The sequence below is a fragment of the Mixophyes fleayi genome, chromosome 5 (assembly GCF_038048845.1).
Source record: "Mixophyes fleayi isolate aMixFle1 chromosome 5, aMixFle1.hap1, whole genome shotgun sequence".
NCBI classification, from domain to species: Eukaryota; Metazoa; Chordata; class Amphibia; order Anura; family Limnodynastidae; genus Mixophyes; species Mixophyes fleayi.
Genome location: NC_134406.1, coordinates 48,743,631 through 48,761,426, shown reverse-complemented (window position 1 = coordinate 48,761,426; position 17,796 = coordinate 48,743,631). Strand labels below are relative to the sequence as shown.

At 40.0% G+C, this 17,796-nt stretch overlaps 1 protein-coding gene across 5 annotated transcripts in view; it reads right to left on the bottom strand.

The window, feature by feature from the left end:
* PRKAG2 (protein kinase AMP-activated non-catalytic subunit gamma 2) overlaps nt 1-17,796 on the bottom strand; it is a 257,853-nt gene that overhangs the window by 26,931 nt on the left and 213,126 nt on the right. For all 5 annotated transcript variants that reach the window (XM_075212151.1, XM_075212152.1, XM_075212153.1 and 2 more), the window contains 2 exons: nt 7,169-7,278; nt 1,042-1,123 (listed from right to left, as the gene is read on the bottom strand). In XM_075212151.1, coding sequence (XP_075068252.1) covers nt 1,042-1,123; nt 7,169-7,278 — 192 coding nt within the window. The remainder of the gene's footprint in view (nt 1-1,041; nt 1,124-7,168; nt 7,279-17,796) is intronic.

The following is a 17,796-nucleotide window of genomic DNA, read 5'->3' as shown; positions in this document are numbered from 1 at the left end:
TAAAACATCCTATAATAAAAAGATGCAGTGGGAATTGCACCATCTCGGACAGTCAAAGTTAATACAGGCCGTTATGCCATTTTTTGTTATATAAAGGTGTCTATAATAAGAGACTTGGTAATTCACGCAGTTAGGCATGTACGGAAATGTAGTGTTGTCCAGATCACATTCCTGTGCTGGTGACATTATACATTCAGATACAAACGTTCCTCTAATTTGTGTACTTTAAACAAGTGAATGTTCACTTTATACTTCAAACGACTTCTAAAAGGCAAAAGTCCAACTGGCTCATTGATTGATGATTTCTAGCCACAATGAGTGATGACACAGAAGTGGCATGTGTTAAATGATCAAATGCATTACAGTCAACCCAATTTAATCTGAAGTGAACATTCTAAAGCTTTCCTAACATTGTAGCTGTTGCCTCTTGGTATTCCGATACCGGAGAGAGCACATTTCTGTTAGAGACCACCTGATAGTTGCAGTTTCCTGAACCTGCATGCAGTTATATTAGACATTGCTCTCTTCTGGAGAAGCTGGGATGTGTATGTTTTGGAATGCAGGCAAAACAGTAGGCACAGATTAAAATCTCCTTCTGGATTATATTTAATACACTGTTATTTGAAAACGATTTATAATAATTTCTATAACCAGTATCTGTATAATCCACACATTTTGACACCAGATTATATTTACCCATTCCAGCAGATCCTTAAAGAGTGTAATGTTTGATAGTTACTGATCTCATGACACCCCATCCCTCCCGCACTTATCCATCTCCGTCCACCTACTTGTGCTTTGGACACAGACCGGTTGGTTTTTGTCTTTGTCCAAATCACAAGTAGGTGGGCAGAGGTGGATAAGTGTGGGAGGATTGTTATAATTTACCATTGGGTGTACAGAATGTCATATGTAATCACTGCCTGTAGTACAGGGTTTCCTTTGCTGAATCAAGGCAGAACACATTATACCAAATTATTCTGTAATAAGGGAGAGGCGTAGAACCTTGTTTGCAAGTATAACAGATGGCGGTGAGCTCACCTACAAAACTCTGGTTTTTGGTTTCCCACAGCGGAGCGGCTCGGACACCATTGGCTACCAGTGCAAAAAAAGCCTTCTTTACCTGAAAAAAAGAAAAAGTAAATCAGAGGTGGTAAAAAAAAAAAAAAAAAAAAAAATTTAAAAAAAAATTGTGTTTCTTTGTTTGCTTTCTTTTCCACAAAAATTTACATTCACCATTTTATTTTTCAGCAAATCAGCAGTAACTGTGCACTGAAGTCTGCACTCTTTAAAAGGTTTTTTGCTAACTTCTTTCCACTTAAAGTTTGGGTGACACATGCAGTTCCACTAGTGGTGCTCAAACATTTTCACACAACTGCACAAATTGGCTAAATTACAGATAAGACCAGGTCAGATAACCTGGGGGGTGTCAGAGGTTGTTGAACTACAACTCACAAAATGCTTCTCTAGGCAGCAATTAGGTACTCTAGTGATGAGTGAGTTATGTAGATGTATCCAAAATCTACAGAAGTATCAACACAATAAAGGAAGCATAATGCATGTGATACTCAAACACCTGCACTAATAAGCCATAACATCATGAATACAAATACTAGCTCATAATGCATTATATTTACATTGGGTATGAACACGTTCAGTTTGAAAAGTCTACAAGTGTTTTAGTGGATTAGAATTGAAAAATGCATAAAATATATAGTTGTATTTTGCAGAGGGAAAAAAAGTCAAGCTCTTAGCAGTTATATTGTATTGAAGTGTTGATAAGAGATGGGGAAGACAAGCTGAGGTCATACCCATTTACTTCACAAACCGCACATAATTTCCCCATGCTAGTGGTCCCTGCACTGGCTCCCTCCATCACTCAGGAGAACCTTAAAAAACTACCATAATTAACCACAAAAGCCATGCAAAATTCTTCCCTGCCCCAACACATATAAAGCCCTCCCTAACCAACTAGAACTATTCTTTGGACTGTACACTTCACTCGTTTCAAGATTTGTTTTTCACATTTTGTTCAATTCTCTACAGCTGCTCCATTCTCTCTGGAACCCTATGTCCCACTACAAAGTTTAAAATATTTCTGAAGCTCTTAAGCAGTTGCGAAAGGTCTGAAAAGGTGACAAGCGTACCCTGATGGACTCCGCTTAGTTTGATGTTCTCTATTATATCAGGACACATCCAACCAGTCTGCCTCTTACACGGCAATCGTACCTAACAATGCACTATCTGTTCCTCACTTCCAACTGAGCGGTTATTAAATGGAAATTATCAGGAGGCAAATAATTCTAAACCCTGGCGTTAGGGCTTGTGCACACTAGCGTTATTTAAATCTGCCTCTCCTGTTCTATTTTTACCAGTGAACGGAACAGAGTTGGACCCTCACACATCTCTATGGAGACACACAGAGCAGCCCAGAAGAGATGATGGTTCAGGAGCAGAGGGAAGTAGAGCACGATAGAATGCATTGCTTCAACCCACAACATGGCTGCTAGCACTGTATATGTTTAACAGGAATACTAATAACAGTTACAGCTAAATGTGACAGAGTGGCTAAGGTTATTATACAGAGTATGTATTTTATTTGCGAAGGACAGAGTCCTTGCTCCTATAACATGCCACCAATGATAAGGTCATCCAGCCGGATCATACAGAGTGGACCTGCATGGCAAGGTGCAATGACTCAAAGGACTGGGCTTTATAAGTCCACACTGAGCACTGAAACAGGTCTGTACTTCTTGGACAGTGCAACCACTGAGAATCCAGGAAAACTCTGTATATAGCGAAAAAGCATAGTCGTGCTATATTGGCACACAAAAATAGTCCTACAGTACTTCCCAGGAATTCAAATAGAGGAAAATATGCAACTTGTGTTATACCCCAATAATTAATTAGTGTTTCTTATGACCATTTCTATTAGTTTATCTACGTCACTTTTGGTGGCAAGTAATGTATAGGGCATTTTGCAATATCATTGAGATTTAATAATCCAAATGATAGCATCTAACACACAGCTCCCGCTTGACAGCTAATGTTGGTCCTCAAAGATTTTGACAGGAAATACATTATTTCCGAAATCACACCTTAGATCCAACATAGTCTAATTAACCCCCCTTCAAAAAGGTTACAAAATTATTTGAAATATAAAGATGTAACCCGAAAATTATTTTACATTTCATCTCACTTTTGGATCAAATGAGAACATTGCATATGTATGTACTAGGAACTAGTGGCTTGATAAATCAAATATTAGTTTATCCCAGGAAGCTGGTTCCCCCATTGTAGGCAATATCGCGTTCAATTTTTGAATAGCATCAAAATAAGGTTTTGCAATAAAAGAATAAAAACTGGAATTTGAATAATATATACATATACACAAACACACTTTCCCCAAAATTAATATTTTAGCACACACATCTGATCTACTGTACAAGTCAAAAAAAAAAAAAAAAAAAAAACAGCGGGAGGACAGAAATCCCACCAAAAAGGACACAAGAAAGTCTAATAATACAGCCAGAAGCTTAGAAGTCATTTGGTGACTTTGTAGCATTTTAAAGCCCAGCAGAGGGAATTCCGTTCCTCGCTGTTTTTAGATAATAAGAGGAAGGAGATGAGCTTTGAAGGAGAAATTCCAAACAGGAATAATTGTTTGATGTACACAACAAACATGTTGGTTAACGTTGTGAGGTCTCAAAACATTAAACAGTGCTGCAAATAAACTTGTTGACTCTTCAAAGCTGAAATCCGGCAACTAGGTACATGTAATGAGAAAACACAGTCGTGCTGTGTTATCCATTATTATTAATGAATGAATTAATTACATTTATTTACAAGGCGCCACAGATTCCGTAGTTCCGGATACCGAGGCAAGTAACAAATAAATGAGGTAATATACATAAGCAGCACAGTGGACTGCGAGTAATGCTGTGAGGACTCACACAGAGTGCAGCAAAAGACGTGTCAGGATGAACGAGGGAGTCAGACAGTAGACAGACGTGGGACAATAGGTAGATTGTAAGCTCTCACAAACAGAACCCCATTTCCTCTAGTTTCTCCCCCACTTGCCTCTTACCCCTCCTGTCATCTTCCACTACCCCTGCCTTCCTTGTAACTTTTACATTTTTTATTTATTGACACAAGCACTTTTATGCATGTTTTTCACTTGTGTGTTTTTGTCTTCATGGGGTTTGGGTACAGCCCCTTATGGGTGACGCTCTCCCTTAGTTGTCGAAGGCTCCTTCCTTATGGAGTGAGCTGAAGAACCAGTCCTCAAGGGGAAGCTTCACCCTACCTCGGGGGTAAAGGTGACTGCCCAAGCCTTGCTGAAGAGGTTGTTCTGAAGACCCCTGTTCCGGGGGTTGGAGATATAAAGAGGCAACCCAAGTTTTGTCAAAAGAGAGTCTAAATTTCTTTTCACCTTGCTCAGTGTGTCCTGTGGTGTTGCTTCAGTCCCCCTAGAATGTGGGTCCACATAGAGGCTGAAGCTTTGGGTTCATGGTCTCCTTCATCACTCCTCTGGCTCCCACGGACTCGCTGCCCTAAATGGGTTCTACTCCATCCTATTGTTTCCCATTCTGAGAGACAGAGTTCCAAATTGTCAAAGAAATATGCCCCGTCTCCTCAACCCTTTCTGGTTATTCTACTCTTCAATTCCCGGACTTCCCCCCCAGCCTCACACCTGCCCCATTCAAAGCATGGCATTCTCGAGGTGTCAAATTTTTGAATTTCCTCACCCATACTGACCTCTTCCCTCAAATCTCCAGAACGCCATTGCAGTCCTTCCCAAATTCTATTCACAGATTTTCAACTTTCAGAATACAACCAAACACCAACTCTCTGCCCGCCCACTCACCCCTTTTGAATCCCTCTGTCTTCGTCAATCCTCTACTGCAGGTTTAATATCAACCCTCTACTCAGAACTCTCCTTGACCACGCAGAACCAATATGACCCTCATGAATTGGCCTGGGAAAAGGACATTGGGGAGGCCCTTGATGCTGAAGGATGATGCGAGATTCCTGAGAGTGTTTCTTCTACTTCCATATGTGAAAATTAAAAAAAATGTTTACAAAATTTTATCAAATCGATGGTATTACATGCCTACCAGTCTTAAAAAAAAAATGCTACCCGATGCTTCGGACTGATGCTGGAGAGACTGTACCCTGGAATGGATGTTCCTCCACATATGGTGAAGCTGCCCGAAACAGTCTCGCTTCTGGCCTGAACTGACTAACTTGATAACTGCTATCCTACAGATCCACTGTCCCCATGGAACCTAAATATTTTCTACTACCGTTAGGAATACCTGGGGCTACACATCACCAATAAAAACTCATTCGACATATTCTCACGGCAGCCACATGCCAACTCGCCACTGACTGGAAGCAGCAGAACCCACCTTCCATCCATCTATAATTAATCTGGTTTGGCACATTCAGAGTATGGAATTGATAAAATTCTCAATAACTCCTCTAAATCCTTAAATAAAATTTGGTCCCTGTGGTTATCTTTCTTCAACTTTCGCTCTCCCTTCATCTGATCTAAGAGAAGTTCATCTCCTTCCACCGGTGTGTTTATAGTTGCTGACCTTCTTGTCGAAATCCTCCTCTCCCACTATTTTTTATTCCCCTTTCTCCACGGCTCTAGCCACGCCATCCCTCTTTCCTCTACCCTACCCTTCTTCCTTACATAAAAACTGGAGCCTACCGATACTCATATGCGAGCGCTTTTTTTCCCCCTACTATTACATACTATATATCTTGTATTGTTGAATTGATATGCGACATTGCCATATCAGATTCCTAATGTTTTGTATTGTTTGACTCTTCAAAAATAAAGTCACTTGTCCCAATAAGAGGCCTTATGGCTCCAGGGAATGGGGAGGAATGGGGCCCTTTCCATTTAGAGAAGGGTCCAAAAGGCCCAAGCCCCCTGCACATTGTACTTGACGATTTGGAGCACCGCACCTAAAAATTCCCTGCTGATGGGTCTGCACCCTCAGTGTGGGCAGAGTATGACACAAGCACTAAACACTTATTATCCTCCCTGCATCACATTTTATTCCCTGGCCTTTTGGCTGGCCAATAAAGGTTTTTTTTTGTTTTGTTTTTTTAACTCCACCAGCCATTAGGCGAAGTCCTACGGGCATTTACTTATGGACTGAAGAACCAGTTACCTGGGAACATCTTTGTGTTACCTAAGGGTAAAGGGGACAGCTCAAGCCTTGAGATGGAGGTGATCCCAAAGACCCTTGCCCCCTAAGGCCTTATGGCTCAGGGGGTGTAAAGGCATGAGGACCCTTTTTTCCTCTCCAGGGCCTTTTGGCTCCTTGGGGATGGGGAGGAACAGTGCCCATTCCCAAACTCTCAACACTGTTACAGAATGCACTGTGTGATTTTGGGCTCCACTTAAAAAAACAAAACATAACACTGCATGTATTCATTCCACCATGGACAGTCCTGAGGAAGAAGATGAATGAATTCTTCCCCTTCTCCCTATAAGTGTTTGTTTTTCAATAAAAGCCTTGGGCGTGTGACTCCCCTTACCTCCCCACACCCTTCTTTAAGAGAAGATCACCCAGCACAGACACAGTGGCACCGTAGCCAAGAGGGGATTACTGCACATGGGCAATGGGGCAGACACTGCCCACTACCACCACCACCACCACCACTAAAGAAAGGTAAAAGTTGTGTATCTGCATGCACATATAAATGAGGATCAGTCTGGATTGGTTATAGCGTTGGATGAAAAGTAAGAAAGTGATGTGTGGCGGTGAGAAGGGAATGTGTGGACATTGAGTTTTAAAGTTATGTTGTAACAGAGCCTTTTACTTTAAAGCTAGAGTCCACTGTGTGAAGAGGGTGGCTGCTAATAACAAAAGTCGTTTTGTTCGCTGTATAATAAAAGTTTTAGATATAGGTGCTTATACCCAGCTTCTGAATAAGTTCCAACACAACAGTAGAGAAAAAAAACAAAAACATTTATTAGAGGTTTTATGTCTGTAGTAAACTAGCTTTCTAGGATTGCTATAATAGTGTTACGTTCATAAACTTAACAAGAACGTGGTACAAAAAAAATAAAAAATAAAATAAAAAACAACACACAACAAAAACAAAAACACAATTGACATTGATAAGAATACTTATCAGAACTCACTTGTAAGGTAGTGTCAAACACAACAAGCTTGGAGCTGGTCGGCACAATGTCATAACACTTGTGGGATTTCATGAAGCGCATGTATATGTCACTCTCTGATTCTTGAACAGCTAGAAGACATAATACATCATTAGTCTTATCATAATAATTCCATATAAGACTTGTTTCCAAATAAACACCTTACATGTTTAAAACTTCCCTGCAGTAAACATTTTTTTCTCCTGTAAAATAGTAAATAAAAAAATGCCGGAAGAGGTGTAGTTTTGGCATGGTAGGGATATCTTTCCAAGTGGCTACAAAACATCCAAGGATAGAATGGTCAATGTGTTTAACCATGTCTGACTTTTGTGCTTTCCATATGAAACACTTTCAAGAGGAGTCATGCAAGAAACTGGTGCCTACAGTTTATAATTAAGTCCACACTGATAATTGTGTGTGTAGGTAGGAAGCAAGGCAGCTTTTATGTTAAACGAATTAAGACAATAAAATATGAATAACAAACAGCCAGATGGTGAAGGTGCATTTACCTTCTTTCTTGCTAGATTAGAAACACAGGCTTTAGGTCTATAGACCAATACACAGATTCACCCAACAAGCTGTTCAGGGACAAATAGCCACACAACAATCCCACAACCAATGAATTTCTTTCCCTTTCATAAGACAGCAATGCCATTCCTCAATCCTTCGTCGTTTACCAATAGAAGCCAGTAACTGACCAAAGCCGTTTCCTTGGTACTCTGCAGAATTTCCTTACAGTGCCTGTTAGAAGCCTGTCTGTCTATCTCAACTTTGCTGTCTAACACAGACAGAGCAAAGCACAAGTCTTTCTAAGACTGCCAGACACTTACATGCTGCCACAGCAGCGGCTCATTCTCTAAGGACGTCCGTTCCCGTGCCGTCAAATGACCATTTATAAGAATCCTACATATAAACACTGGATTTACAGGATGTGCGCTATATTCACCCACAATGCCCTTCACTGTTTCTCCACAGGGCAGAAATTAGCTTCAGAAATAATTATTGGACTGACTAATTAGAAATGGAACACACAATATAAAATATATATATATATATATATATATATATATATATATATATATATATATATATATATATATATATATATAGCTTGCGAGCAGGGCCTTCTCACCTCTGTCTGTTTTACCCAGTTTGTTTGTTTATTATATTTGTCCCCAATTGTAAAGCGCTACGGAATATGTTGCCGCTATATAAATAAATGATGATGATATATATATATATATAATTTTCTTCCCACTGACACATACTTTATGGGATGTAAGCATCATGTACAACTGTGTGTACACTTCATTAAAAATAGTCATTTTCCTTTGAACACCATGCTAGGCACACCCTACATGCCACAGTCCAGGCAATATTGTGGTTGAGGGGAATACTAAAAACTCTACTGTACAGCAGTACATCAAATATAAAACAGTTTCTATGCCCGTGTGAAGCTCTGCTTTCACTGGCTTACAATAATCAATAATGTATCAATCTGAAGTCTATTCTTTAGCCATGGGGCATAGTATCTTCGGCATAATTAATTTGGTCAGAATTACTCGATTCACTGTGAATGGGAGTCATTAAACTCCACACCCCACCTCACTTGGGAAGTGACTACATGCAGTAGTTTGCACTGCTCCAGGAAAACTACAAGAAATTCCCGGGACAGTAAACCATGATCAGATCCCATCAGGACAGAGCCCTATAAAGTGGGAGGAGTTGCAGCAGGCTGTAGTGCAGTGAGGTAATGTTTCACTCTTCATCCCACTAATTCTGCTTTCTAATACGTCTAAGAGGGCATAGCCTAGTGATGTCTTGTGCATCATATATGGTGACAACATTTCCATAATTAGAAGTTACAGTTTTTCTTCCCTGTCCATAGAGCAAAATAAGTTAGTGTCCAAATCTACAGTTTGATGTCATGGAAGATAGAGAGACACTGGACTGAATCTTCACATGTACTATGAACTTTATAGTATGAAGGTGAAAAGACTGGAGAAGACAGTAAAGGCTTGGACAAATATCTGGTGCCAGGTAAACACAAAACCTACTGCTGAAATCTAAAGTTCTGGTAGAATGTCTATTTCAACAAGCAGTTCTTTTACTGGGCTCCTAAATGGCACTTAGATTTTACAGAATCATTTTAGGTAACTGTTTGATTTGCATTGCTATCTGCATCTGTCTACCCTTATAGTCCCTGAAACATTACACAACACATTTTTCTAAAATGACTAATCCAGCAGTTTTAGCAAGTGCTAAGGATCAGCAAATACAGGTCAAAAAAGGGGCAATTGGGGTTTATTGAAGAGATGATTTGTTTAATAACTGCTGTAAAATAAAAATGTGCCTTTCGCCACCAATTAGCCTATGAGAGGAGCTGCATGGTAGCTTGCCTAATATGATTAACAGTTTATGCAATTAGTGCTGACTTCCCTACAAGGGCACTCTTCTTCCAAACTGTAGGAAGAAGGTGCAGAAAAGACTCTGCATATACACCGCAAGGGGGCAGAGCATTGTCTCTCTCCATTGACAGCTTCACTCCTCTAAGTCATCCCTTCTAGAGCTTTCTATTGGCCAGGAGAGTGGACAAAAAGGATGGAGACGGACAACACAACTCGCCAATGCAGATTAGCATATTGAGCATGCTACAATGCAGTCCCTCTCCATGGCGAATGGGTACAGATCCACTTCAAGTATACTGATCACCTGCAGACTGTGGGTATTACATCGACACGGCTTCAAATGAAATGATTGGCTGCATTCTCTCCAGCCCACAAAATGCCTCTACAGAGTAGGCAACAAACCTCACTGGGTGTCATTTCAGTTCTCAGAAAGTTCAGTATTTGTTTCAATAATAAAGTGTAAAACGAGAACCAAAACACCTATTGGGGATGCGCAGTGCTATAAAACACCAACATTACTATAGTAACTTATATAAAACCCTTTTTGTCATAAATCCTACTGCCATTAATAGCAATGCAGTGTTACTGTCACATTACAAATACAACCCAATGGAGAGGTGACTCACACTCACAGACTTCACATCTGACAAAATCTAATTTTCACCCGTTGAGTACTTTAATCAGTTAAATCGAGGAAGAGAAGTACTATTAACGATAGAGGATTAGGGACTGCAAAATGCACTTGGGAGACCAGAGAGACTGGTACAGTACATGTAGCCACCATGACATGTAATAAATAGATTTCCTCTCAGGAGATAGATTTAAAGAAATGATGAATGAGGAGATAAAGGATTCATTGTTAAATATAGAGAGTTTAGTCTTTTTAGAGCAGGGATCATAATATATATCAGATAAATTGCAAGTTACAAAATAAGTGCTTAAAAATGCCATTTTAACTGGTAACAAATGGTGTAATATGGTTTGGGTACAATGGAGAACATTTTGCAAATTCAAAAGTTATGTGAACAAAAAAGATGAGATGTGCTTAAAACTGGAAAGAGTAGCACAGATTTTAATTCCACAGACATTATTAATAGCAGTGTATAAGACCCCTTTTATTAGAGAATCATTCTCAGCAGTCACTAATAACTGGGCAATTTTCACATTATTTGATTTGACCACAAACAACCTAAAAAGTGGGCACCAAAATGTTAATTGAACCCTCAGATTGTTACGTCTATATATGTCGTATAGAAGAGGGACAAGAAAGATCTGTCACTGAGACCACATTGATAAATCATGTTTACAAAGAGATGGTGAATGAGAGATATTGCTGCTAGCATACAACCTGCGCGTCTACTGACCCATAAGTGCAGAAACCATCACTGTACAGTATAACAAAGCCGATTTTCACACCAAATGATCAATGATGAGAACAGACATTGTGTCAGGTGCATCTCCCCCCTGCAGTAAACTCCTAATTGGGTTCATGAATAAGTTTGCAGCCTGTGCTGCATGGTAAAACACAGCACACATGTTTCCTCCAGGTGCTCCGGTTTCCTCCCACACTCCAAAAACATACTGGTAGGCTAATTGGCTGATAACAAATTGACCCTAGTCTGTGTGTGTGTGTGTGTGTGTGTGTGTGTGTGTGTGTGTGTGTGTGTGTGTGTGTGTGTTAGGGAAATTAGACTGTAAGCCCCAATTGGGCAGGGACTGATGCGAGCGAGTTCTCTGTACAGCGCTGCGGAATTAGTGGCGCTATATAAATAAATGGTGATGATGATGATGATGTCTGGCCAGATCTGAAGGCTCCCACTTTTCAGCACCAAGACTGAACAGCCAGATAATAGAAGGCACGGTTCATATAGTCAGGATTGAAAGAAGTGCCCATAATTTTGTTTTAATTCACATCCTCAACTGATACAAATGTTATTTGCTAACAATTAGTTGCTCTGCTGTCTTCAGGTGGTAAGATAAGCATATGTTACATTTATCTCATTCTCTAGCAGGTAGGTTAAATATTGATAAAGTGTGAAAAGCCTGTAGCTTGTGCTCCCAAGTCTCCCTTCTCTTTCCTGTGGTATTGGAACAGTTTCTAGTCAGCCTTATCATGGGTTATGTCAGAATCCTTCCTTGTAACAGCAGCTGTTCTCATATGCCATCTTGGGATATGCCCTGTCTGAAGCTAGGGGTCGGTTTTGTTTTACAGTAGCTTTGCTCAACTTTTCTCAACACAGGTTTCTGGGGGAACGGAACATTTTATTGAGCAAACCTCCAACAGAACTTGGCAGACATCCACAGCTACTATTAGATTTGGTTTGCTTTTTTTTTTTGTTTGTTATTTAAAACTTTGTTGTAAATATTGCAACGCTCTGCGAAACAGTTAAACCTCAGCGCTAAAGCAAAGCTAATAAGATAACATTTTGAACCATGAGGAAAAAAAAAATATGTACAAATAGTTTTATTGCTATAAAGGGAATTGATTTTCCTGCTGCTGGTTAATTCATGGACAGATAAGCTCAATTAACTCCTGTCAACTAGTGGTTAATATTTACTTAGAAGGAATTCTGGTTTTTTTCACATAAGATTCCTTTAAATAATATTGTTTCCAGCGCAGTAACACGAAGCAGAGCAGTAATCTGCATATCCCTCTAGCCAAAAGGATTGAATAACTTACTCTAGCAATTAACAGTGGTTTAAATGGTAAGTGTAACAGGCACTCTTCTTCAGGGTATATAATCCTTCTTCATGTCACATAAACAGGAACTTCTGCTTCAATCCAGTGACTGCCAGAAGGGACAGCCTTGCAAGAAATTTACCAAGACACACCTAACAAATTCTTCAGCTGATAATATCAGGAGGTATGAACATCAGTGTGGTACTACAGAAAAACACCTTTACTTAGCAATGCGATATTAGTCAGAGCATGGGACCCATCAGGAGAGTCAACATAAAGACACACTATGAATGTACAACACCATGACAATATTAGTGATAAAAAGACAAGAATCACATTAAAGCAACAATCCAATATTATCTATTGGAAGGAGGAAGAGGGAACATTAACTGATCTAGATATGCGCACGTTCAGTATTTTATATGTATATATTTCATTTAAAAACGTATTTAAATGTATTAAGTTATTTTTTTTCTTTTGGCAGTTTATTATTTATATGGACGCCACTGTAAGTCACCAATGCTACCCCGCTAATTCCACATGGGTCCTGTTTCCAAATCTTCCTCTGCCTGGCTGACGTGATCACATTCACTGACTTGAGTATGGCAGCTGGAGATTTAAAAAAAAAAAAAAAAAGTGGTTTAAAGGGAAGAATTGGCGCAACATTAAGGGGCTAGAGTGGCATCCTTATAATTAACACATAAGAAAAAAAGAATAAATAACTTTTACTCCATGGTGTGACACTCCCCCTATAGTGGCTCTCTGGTGGGCTTTATGCCGCACACATTATTTCATGGGCCATTGCTTTACCCTGGTGAGCCCTCCATTCCCCAGTCCAACACTGGACAAGTATGCATGTCAGTCACATTCAGACTCTCAGCTGGAATACATTTGTGACCTCAATGTTTAGTACCATGTAGGAAGCCTCTGTGGTAATGTCTTCTATCTGCTAAGAGGATTTTACAGTGCATGAGCAAACTGAACTCAGAGTGACATTCAAATGCCTCTCAGCTACCATGTGACTGTGGTTGCCATGGTTGTCTCAAGACAGTGTGTAAACTGTACATAGCAGCCTGCAGAAACAATGGAACAGTTTAACATGATTCTTCTTCTTTTAAGTGGTGTCAAAAGAAAACTATAAATTAGTTAAAAAGATGGAGTTAAATGTTGTGGGCACAGAGCTTACAGTTAAATGCAATTAATTCACAATGAAAGCCTATATAGCAAGAACTTTGTCTGCAATTGAGGCTTTGGACATTACTATGTAAATTCACTAACTTTGACTGCAATGAGTGATGGGAGGAGGGATAAATAAAATAAAAATTTCCAAAAGCATATACTAAAACAAATGTGGAGGCCCAATTGGCCTGATGTATTAGATGCAACAGGGAAGGTGGGGCTGGTAACTGGAAACATTCACAGGCGATTAGGGTTTGCTTCCACTGCCAGCTAAAAGGCCCTCCCCATCTTCTCTAGTAGCAGGGGAGCAGGAGGAAAGCACCCCCCACCCTCACCACCAGGAGCCTACTTTAGGTGAGGGTACTGGGTGCATTGATTGTATTGTATTGTACTGAACCAAGCGTACTGCGGCGATTGTGCGCTGGGGCTTCTATAAACAGGCGATGGGACATCATGCCCCCAAAGGATTTTCTTTAGCAGGGGCTGGTGTTTTGTAGCTTCATTGCATCCAAGGATCTAAATCACACAAAGGTGTTCTGAGGGCGGGGGCGCAGTAGCAGTTTGGCATTTTAAGTAACTGTCTCCCTGAAGTGCCACAAATGGGATAGAGATTAGTTAAGTAATAACATTAGTTAAGCAAAGCATGTTTGGAGTCAGGCCAGCAGCTGTTTGGACACAGGATTTGAAGTTTATTATCCACCACTTAGGAGACCATTGATCATTGTGCAAAATAAACAAACAGTCCCCGCACAATGATATTTTAAGAAAACAGATTATGAACTATACAGTCATGGCCAAAAGTTTAGAGATGACACAAGTATTGGTTTTCACAAAGTTTGCTGCTTCAGCCTTTTAGACCTTTTTGTCAGATGTTACTATGGTATACTGAGCAAGCATTTCATAAGTATCAAAGGCTTTTTTTGACAATTACATTAATTTTTTTTTGCAAAGAGTCAATATTTGCAGTTATGACCCTTCTTTTTGAAGACCTCTGCAATTCGCCCTGGAATGCTGTCAATCAACTTCTGGCCACATAATGACTGATGGCCACCCATTCTTGCCTAGTCAATGCTTAGAGCTTGTCAGAATTTGTGGGTTTTTGTTTGTCCACCCACCTCTTGAGGATTGACTACAAGTTCTGAATGGGATTAAGGTCTGGGGAGTTTCCTGGCCATGGACCCAAAATTTTGATGTTTTGATCCCCAAGCCACTTAGTTACCACTTTTGCCTTATGGCAAGGTGCTCCATCATGCTGGGAAAGAAATTGTTCGTCACCAAACTGTTCTTGGATGGTTGGGAGAAGTTGCTCTTGGAGGATGTTTTGGTACCATTCTTCATTTATGGCTGTGTTCTTAGGCAAAATTGTGAGTGAGTCCACTCCCTTGGCTGAGAAGCAACCCCACACATGAATGGTCTCAGGATGCTTTACTGTTGGCATGACACAGGACTGATGGTAGCGCTCACCTTTCCTTCTATGGACAACCGTTTTTCCAGATGCCCCAAACAATCTGAAAGGAGATTCACACCTGCCTGCTGCCATTCCTGAGCAAGCTCTGTACTGGTGGTGCCCAGATCCCGCAGCTGAATCAACTTTAGGAGACTGTCCTGGCACTTGCTGGACGTTCTTGGGTGCCCTGAAGCCTTCTTCACATCTATTGAACATCTCTCCTTGAAGTTTCTGATGATCCGATAAATGGTTGTTTTAGGTGCAAGCTTGCTAGCAGCAATATCCTTACCTGTGAAGCCCTTTTTGTGCACAGCAATGATGACTGCACGTTATCTTGCAGATAACCATGATTAACAGAGGAAGAACAATGATTTCAAGCACCACCCTCCTTTTAAAGCTTCCAGTCTGTTATTCTAACTCAATCAGCATGATAGAGTGATCTTCAGCCTTGTCCTCATCAACACTCTTACTTGTGTTAACGAGAGAAGAGAGAATCACTGACCTGATGTCAGCTGGTCCTTCTGTGGCAGGGCTGAAATGCAGTGGAAATGTTGTTTTTTGGGATAAAGTCCATTGTCATGGCAAAGAGGGACTTTGAAATTAATTGCAATTCATCAGATCACGCTTCATGACATTCTTGGAGTATATGCAAATTGCCATCATAAGAACTGAGGCAGCAGACTTTGTGAAAAATAATATTTGTGCCATTCTCAAAACTTTTGGCCATGACTATGTATTTCAGTGATTCCTAATGCTAAGCATATACCATTTTTTTTTTAAAAAAAACAGTATATAGTAACCTGATCATCAATTGACACTGTACATTTTCTATTTGTGAAAAGTCACCGTTAGCAAACAAACATATTCTAGAAACGTAGAAAGTTATTTGTTGTAGAATTTACTTTTAGTAGTTTGTTATCGTTTTTATGTTTTTTCTTTTGCTGCCAGCTTCTATGCAAGGACTACGTTATATAGACACATTGCCTGTGGGAGCGTGTTCTGTTAGCGTGTACTCCGTAAAGATATTAGCCACAGCAGAAACAGATTTATAATGCATACAGTTATTTCCTTGGTCCTCATGTGATTATCCACAGTCCATTCAGAAGGAAAAATGCTGTGTACAGTGTTTTTTTGATGTGTGGACAATATGCATTTATTTTCATTTAAATAGAATTCATAAACACACAAGTCAATAATCCATGAATTATTTGCCATTTGTAAAAGACCATAGCTGTGAAAATCATTTCCCCCCAGTCATTTTCATGGGTGCTGGTTTCAAAGTTTAAATAAAATAATGTTTTAAACACATTCATTAGGCTCAGGGTTCCACTTAAGAGTTTGATATAGGGTCAGGCTTAGGGATTTTCTCTCCAGCTTTACTTGGGGAACAGAGGGGATGCTCTTCCCTTTGTAGTCAAGTAAATAGTAATGAAAAAGTTCGTAAGGGTCAAGACAAATCCTTATCTGAGGTGGCAAAATTCCCTACCTGGTTTTATGAGAAAAAGACAACTCCGCTGAAGTAAATTAGACCGGATACACACTACAGAAAATTCCCAATAAGATTATTGTTAATTATTTTACCAACGACTGAAAGTCCCAATCAGCATGCAGACTCCTTTGTACAAGCTCTGTTTTTCCCTAGTAGTACAATACCCATGTTCTTCTATTGTATTCTCTCATGTCTTTTATGCCTTTATTGTTTTCTTGTAAACTTACTATGTTTTAAATTTGAATTTGCACCCAGCCTTAGAATATGAGGAGAGATGAAAAGTGAGAGACTACATGAATCATATAAGAATGTCTCTAACACATGGGTAAAGAGAATCATATTAGGGAAGTAATTTATTCATACACCTGTGTTCACAATTTCTTTGTTAAGCACCAAACACATAGACCAAGGCTGGCCCATATGTGGCCTGCTTTACTGTCCCTCCTCCTGACACCAATTCCTACGGACATGTTTAGCCTGTAACTATGGAATCCAGGAAGATATCAGTTTCTAAGCCTTTGTCTTCAGCACACATATTGCTCTGCCACCATCACACTGTCCTCAGCCATCCATACAAATATACACATGTGCTGGGCTTACTCTGCCCGGCTCACTGACTGATTGTTGTTAGAATGTTGGAAGTAGATTTGCAGGAAAACTTCTATCAAATTTAAAGCAAACCGATCGCTCATCCATCATTTAGTGGGTTCAAACAATTCTCATCCTATCAAGCAACATCATTCAGAACTATTTAATCACTAGTTCAGAGTAAGTGGATAGGCTGCATTCTGAGGAAAATTGGTTCAGCCGACAAAATGGCTGCTTCCTTTGTGTGCAGGAATGAGCCTGCTGCATTCATGGGAATTTCTACTTTATACTGCACTTTCTTTTCTCACATTAAATATAAAAAGATGGGCTATTTATGTACCTTGTTCCTCTTGTATTGATGAGTGAGTAAAGTAGAGTGCAATTCCACCTTATCCAGCAGTACTCAGAAGCTGATGCTCTGCATCTCTACAGTTAATAGATTATGGCACAGAAGGTTTATGTGCCCAACACAGGAATATTCTATACAGAAGAGGATTCGTGGCTCAAGGCTGGACTCAGATTCAACTTTGATTGATTATTTCAGTGACCAACACAAGTTATTCGCACTTGAACGCACACACACCACAAAGAGTCATCCATACCGAGTCATCCATACCTACAGCCACAAATCATTTGTTGAAAGGGCACTACAGTAAGAAGATAATTAACCCAACCACCTCCTCTTATAAAGACCTCCCCCCCAGGCATGAGACCCTGTGGCTTGTGGACATAGAGACTATGGCTGTTTCTCTGGGCATAACTGCATGAAGACTTCTGAATACAAGCTGTACTCTTCTGGGCTGTCAGACAGAGGTGTTT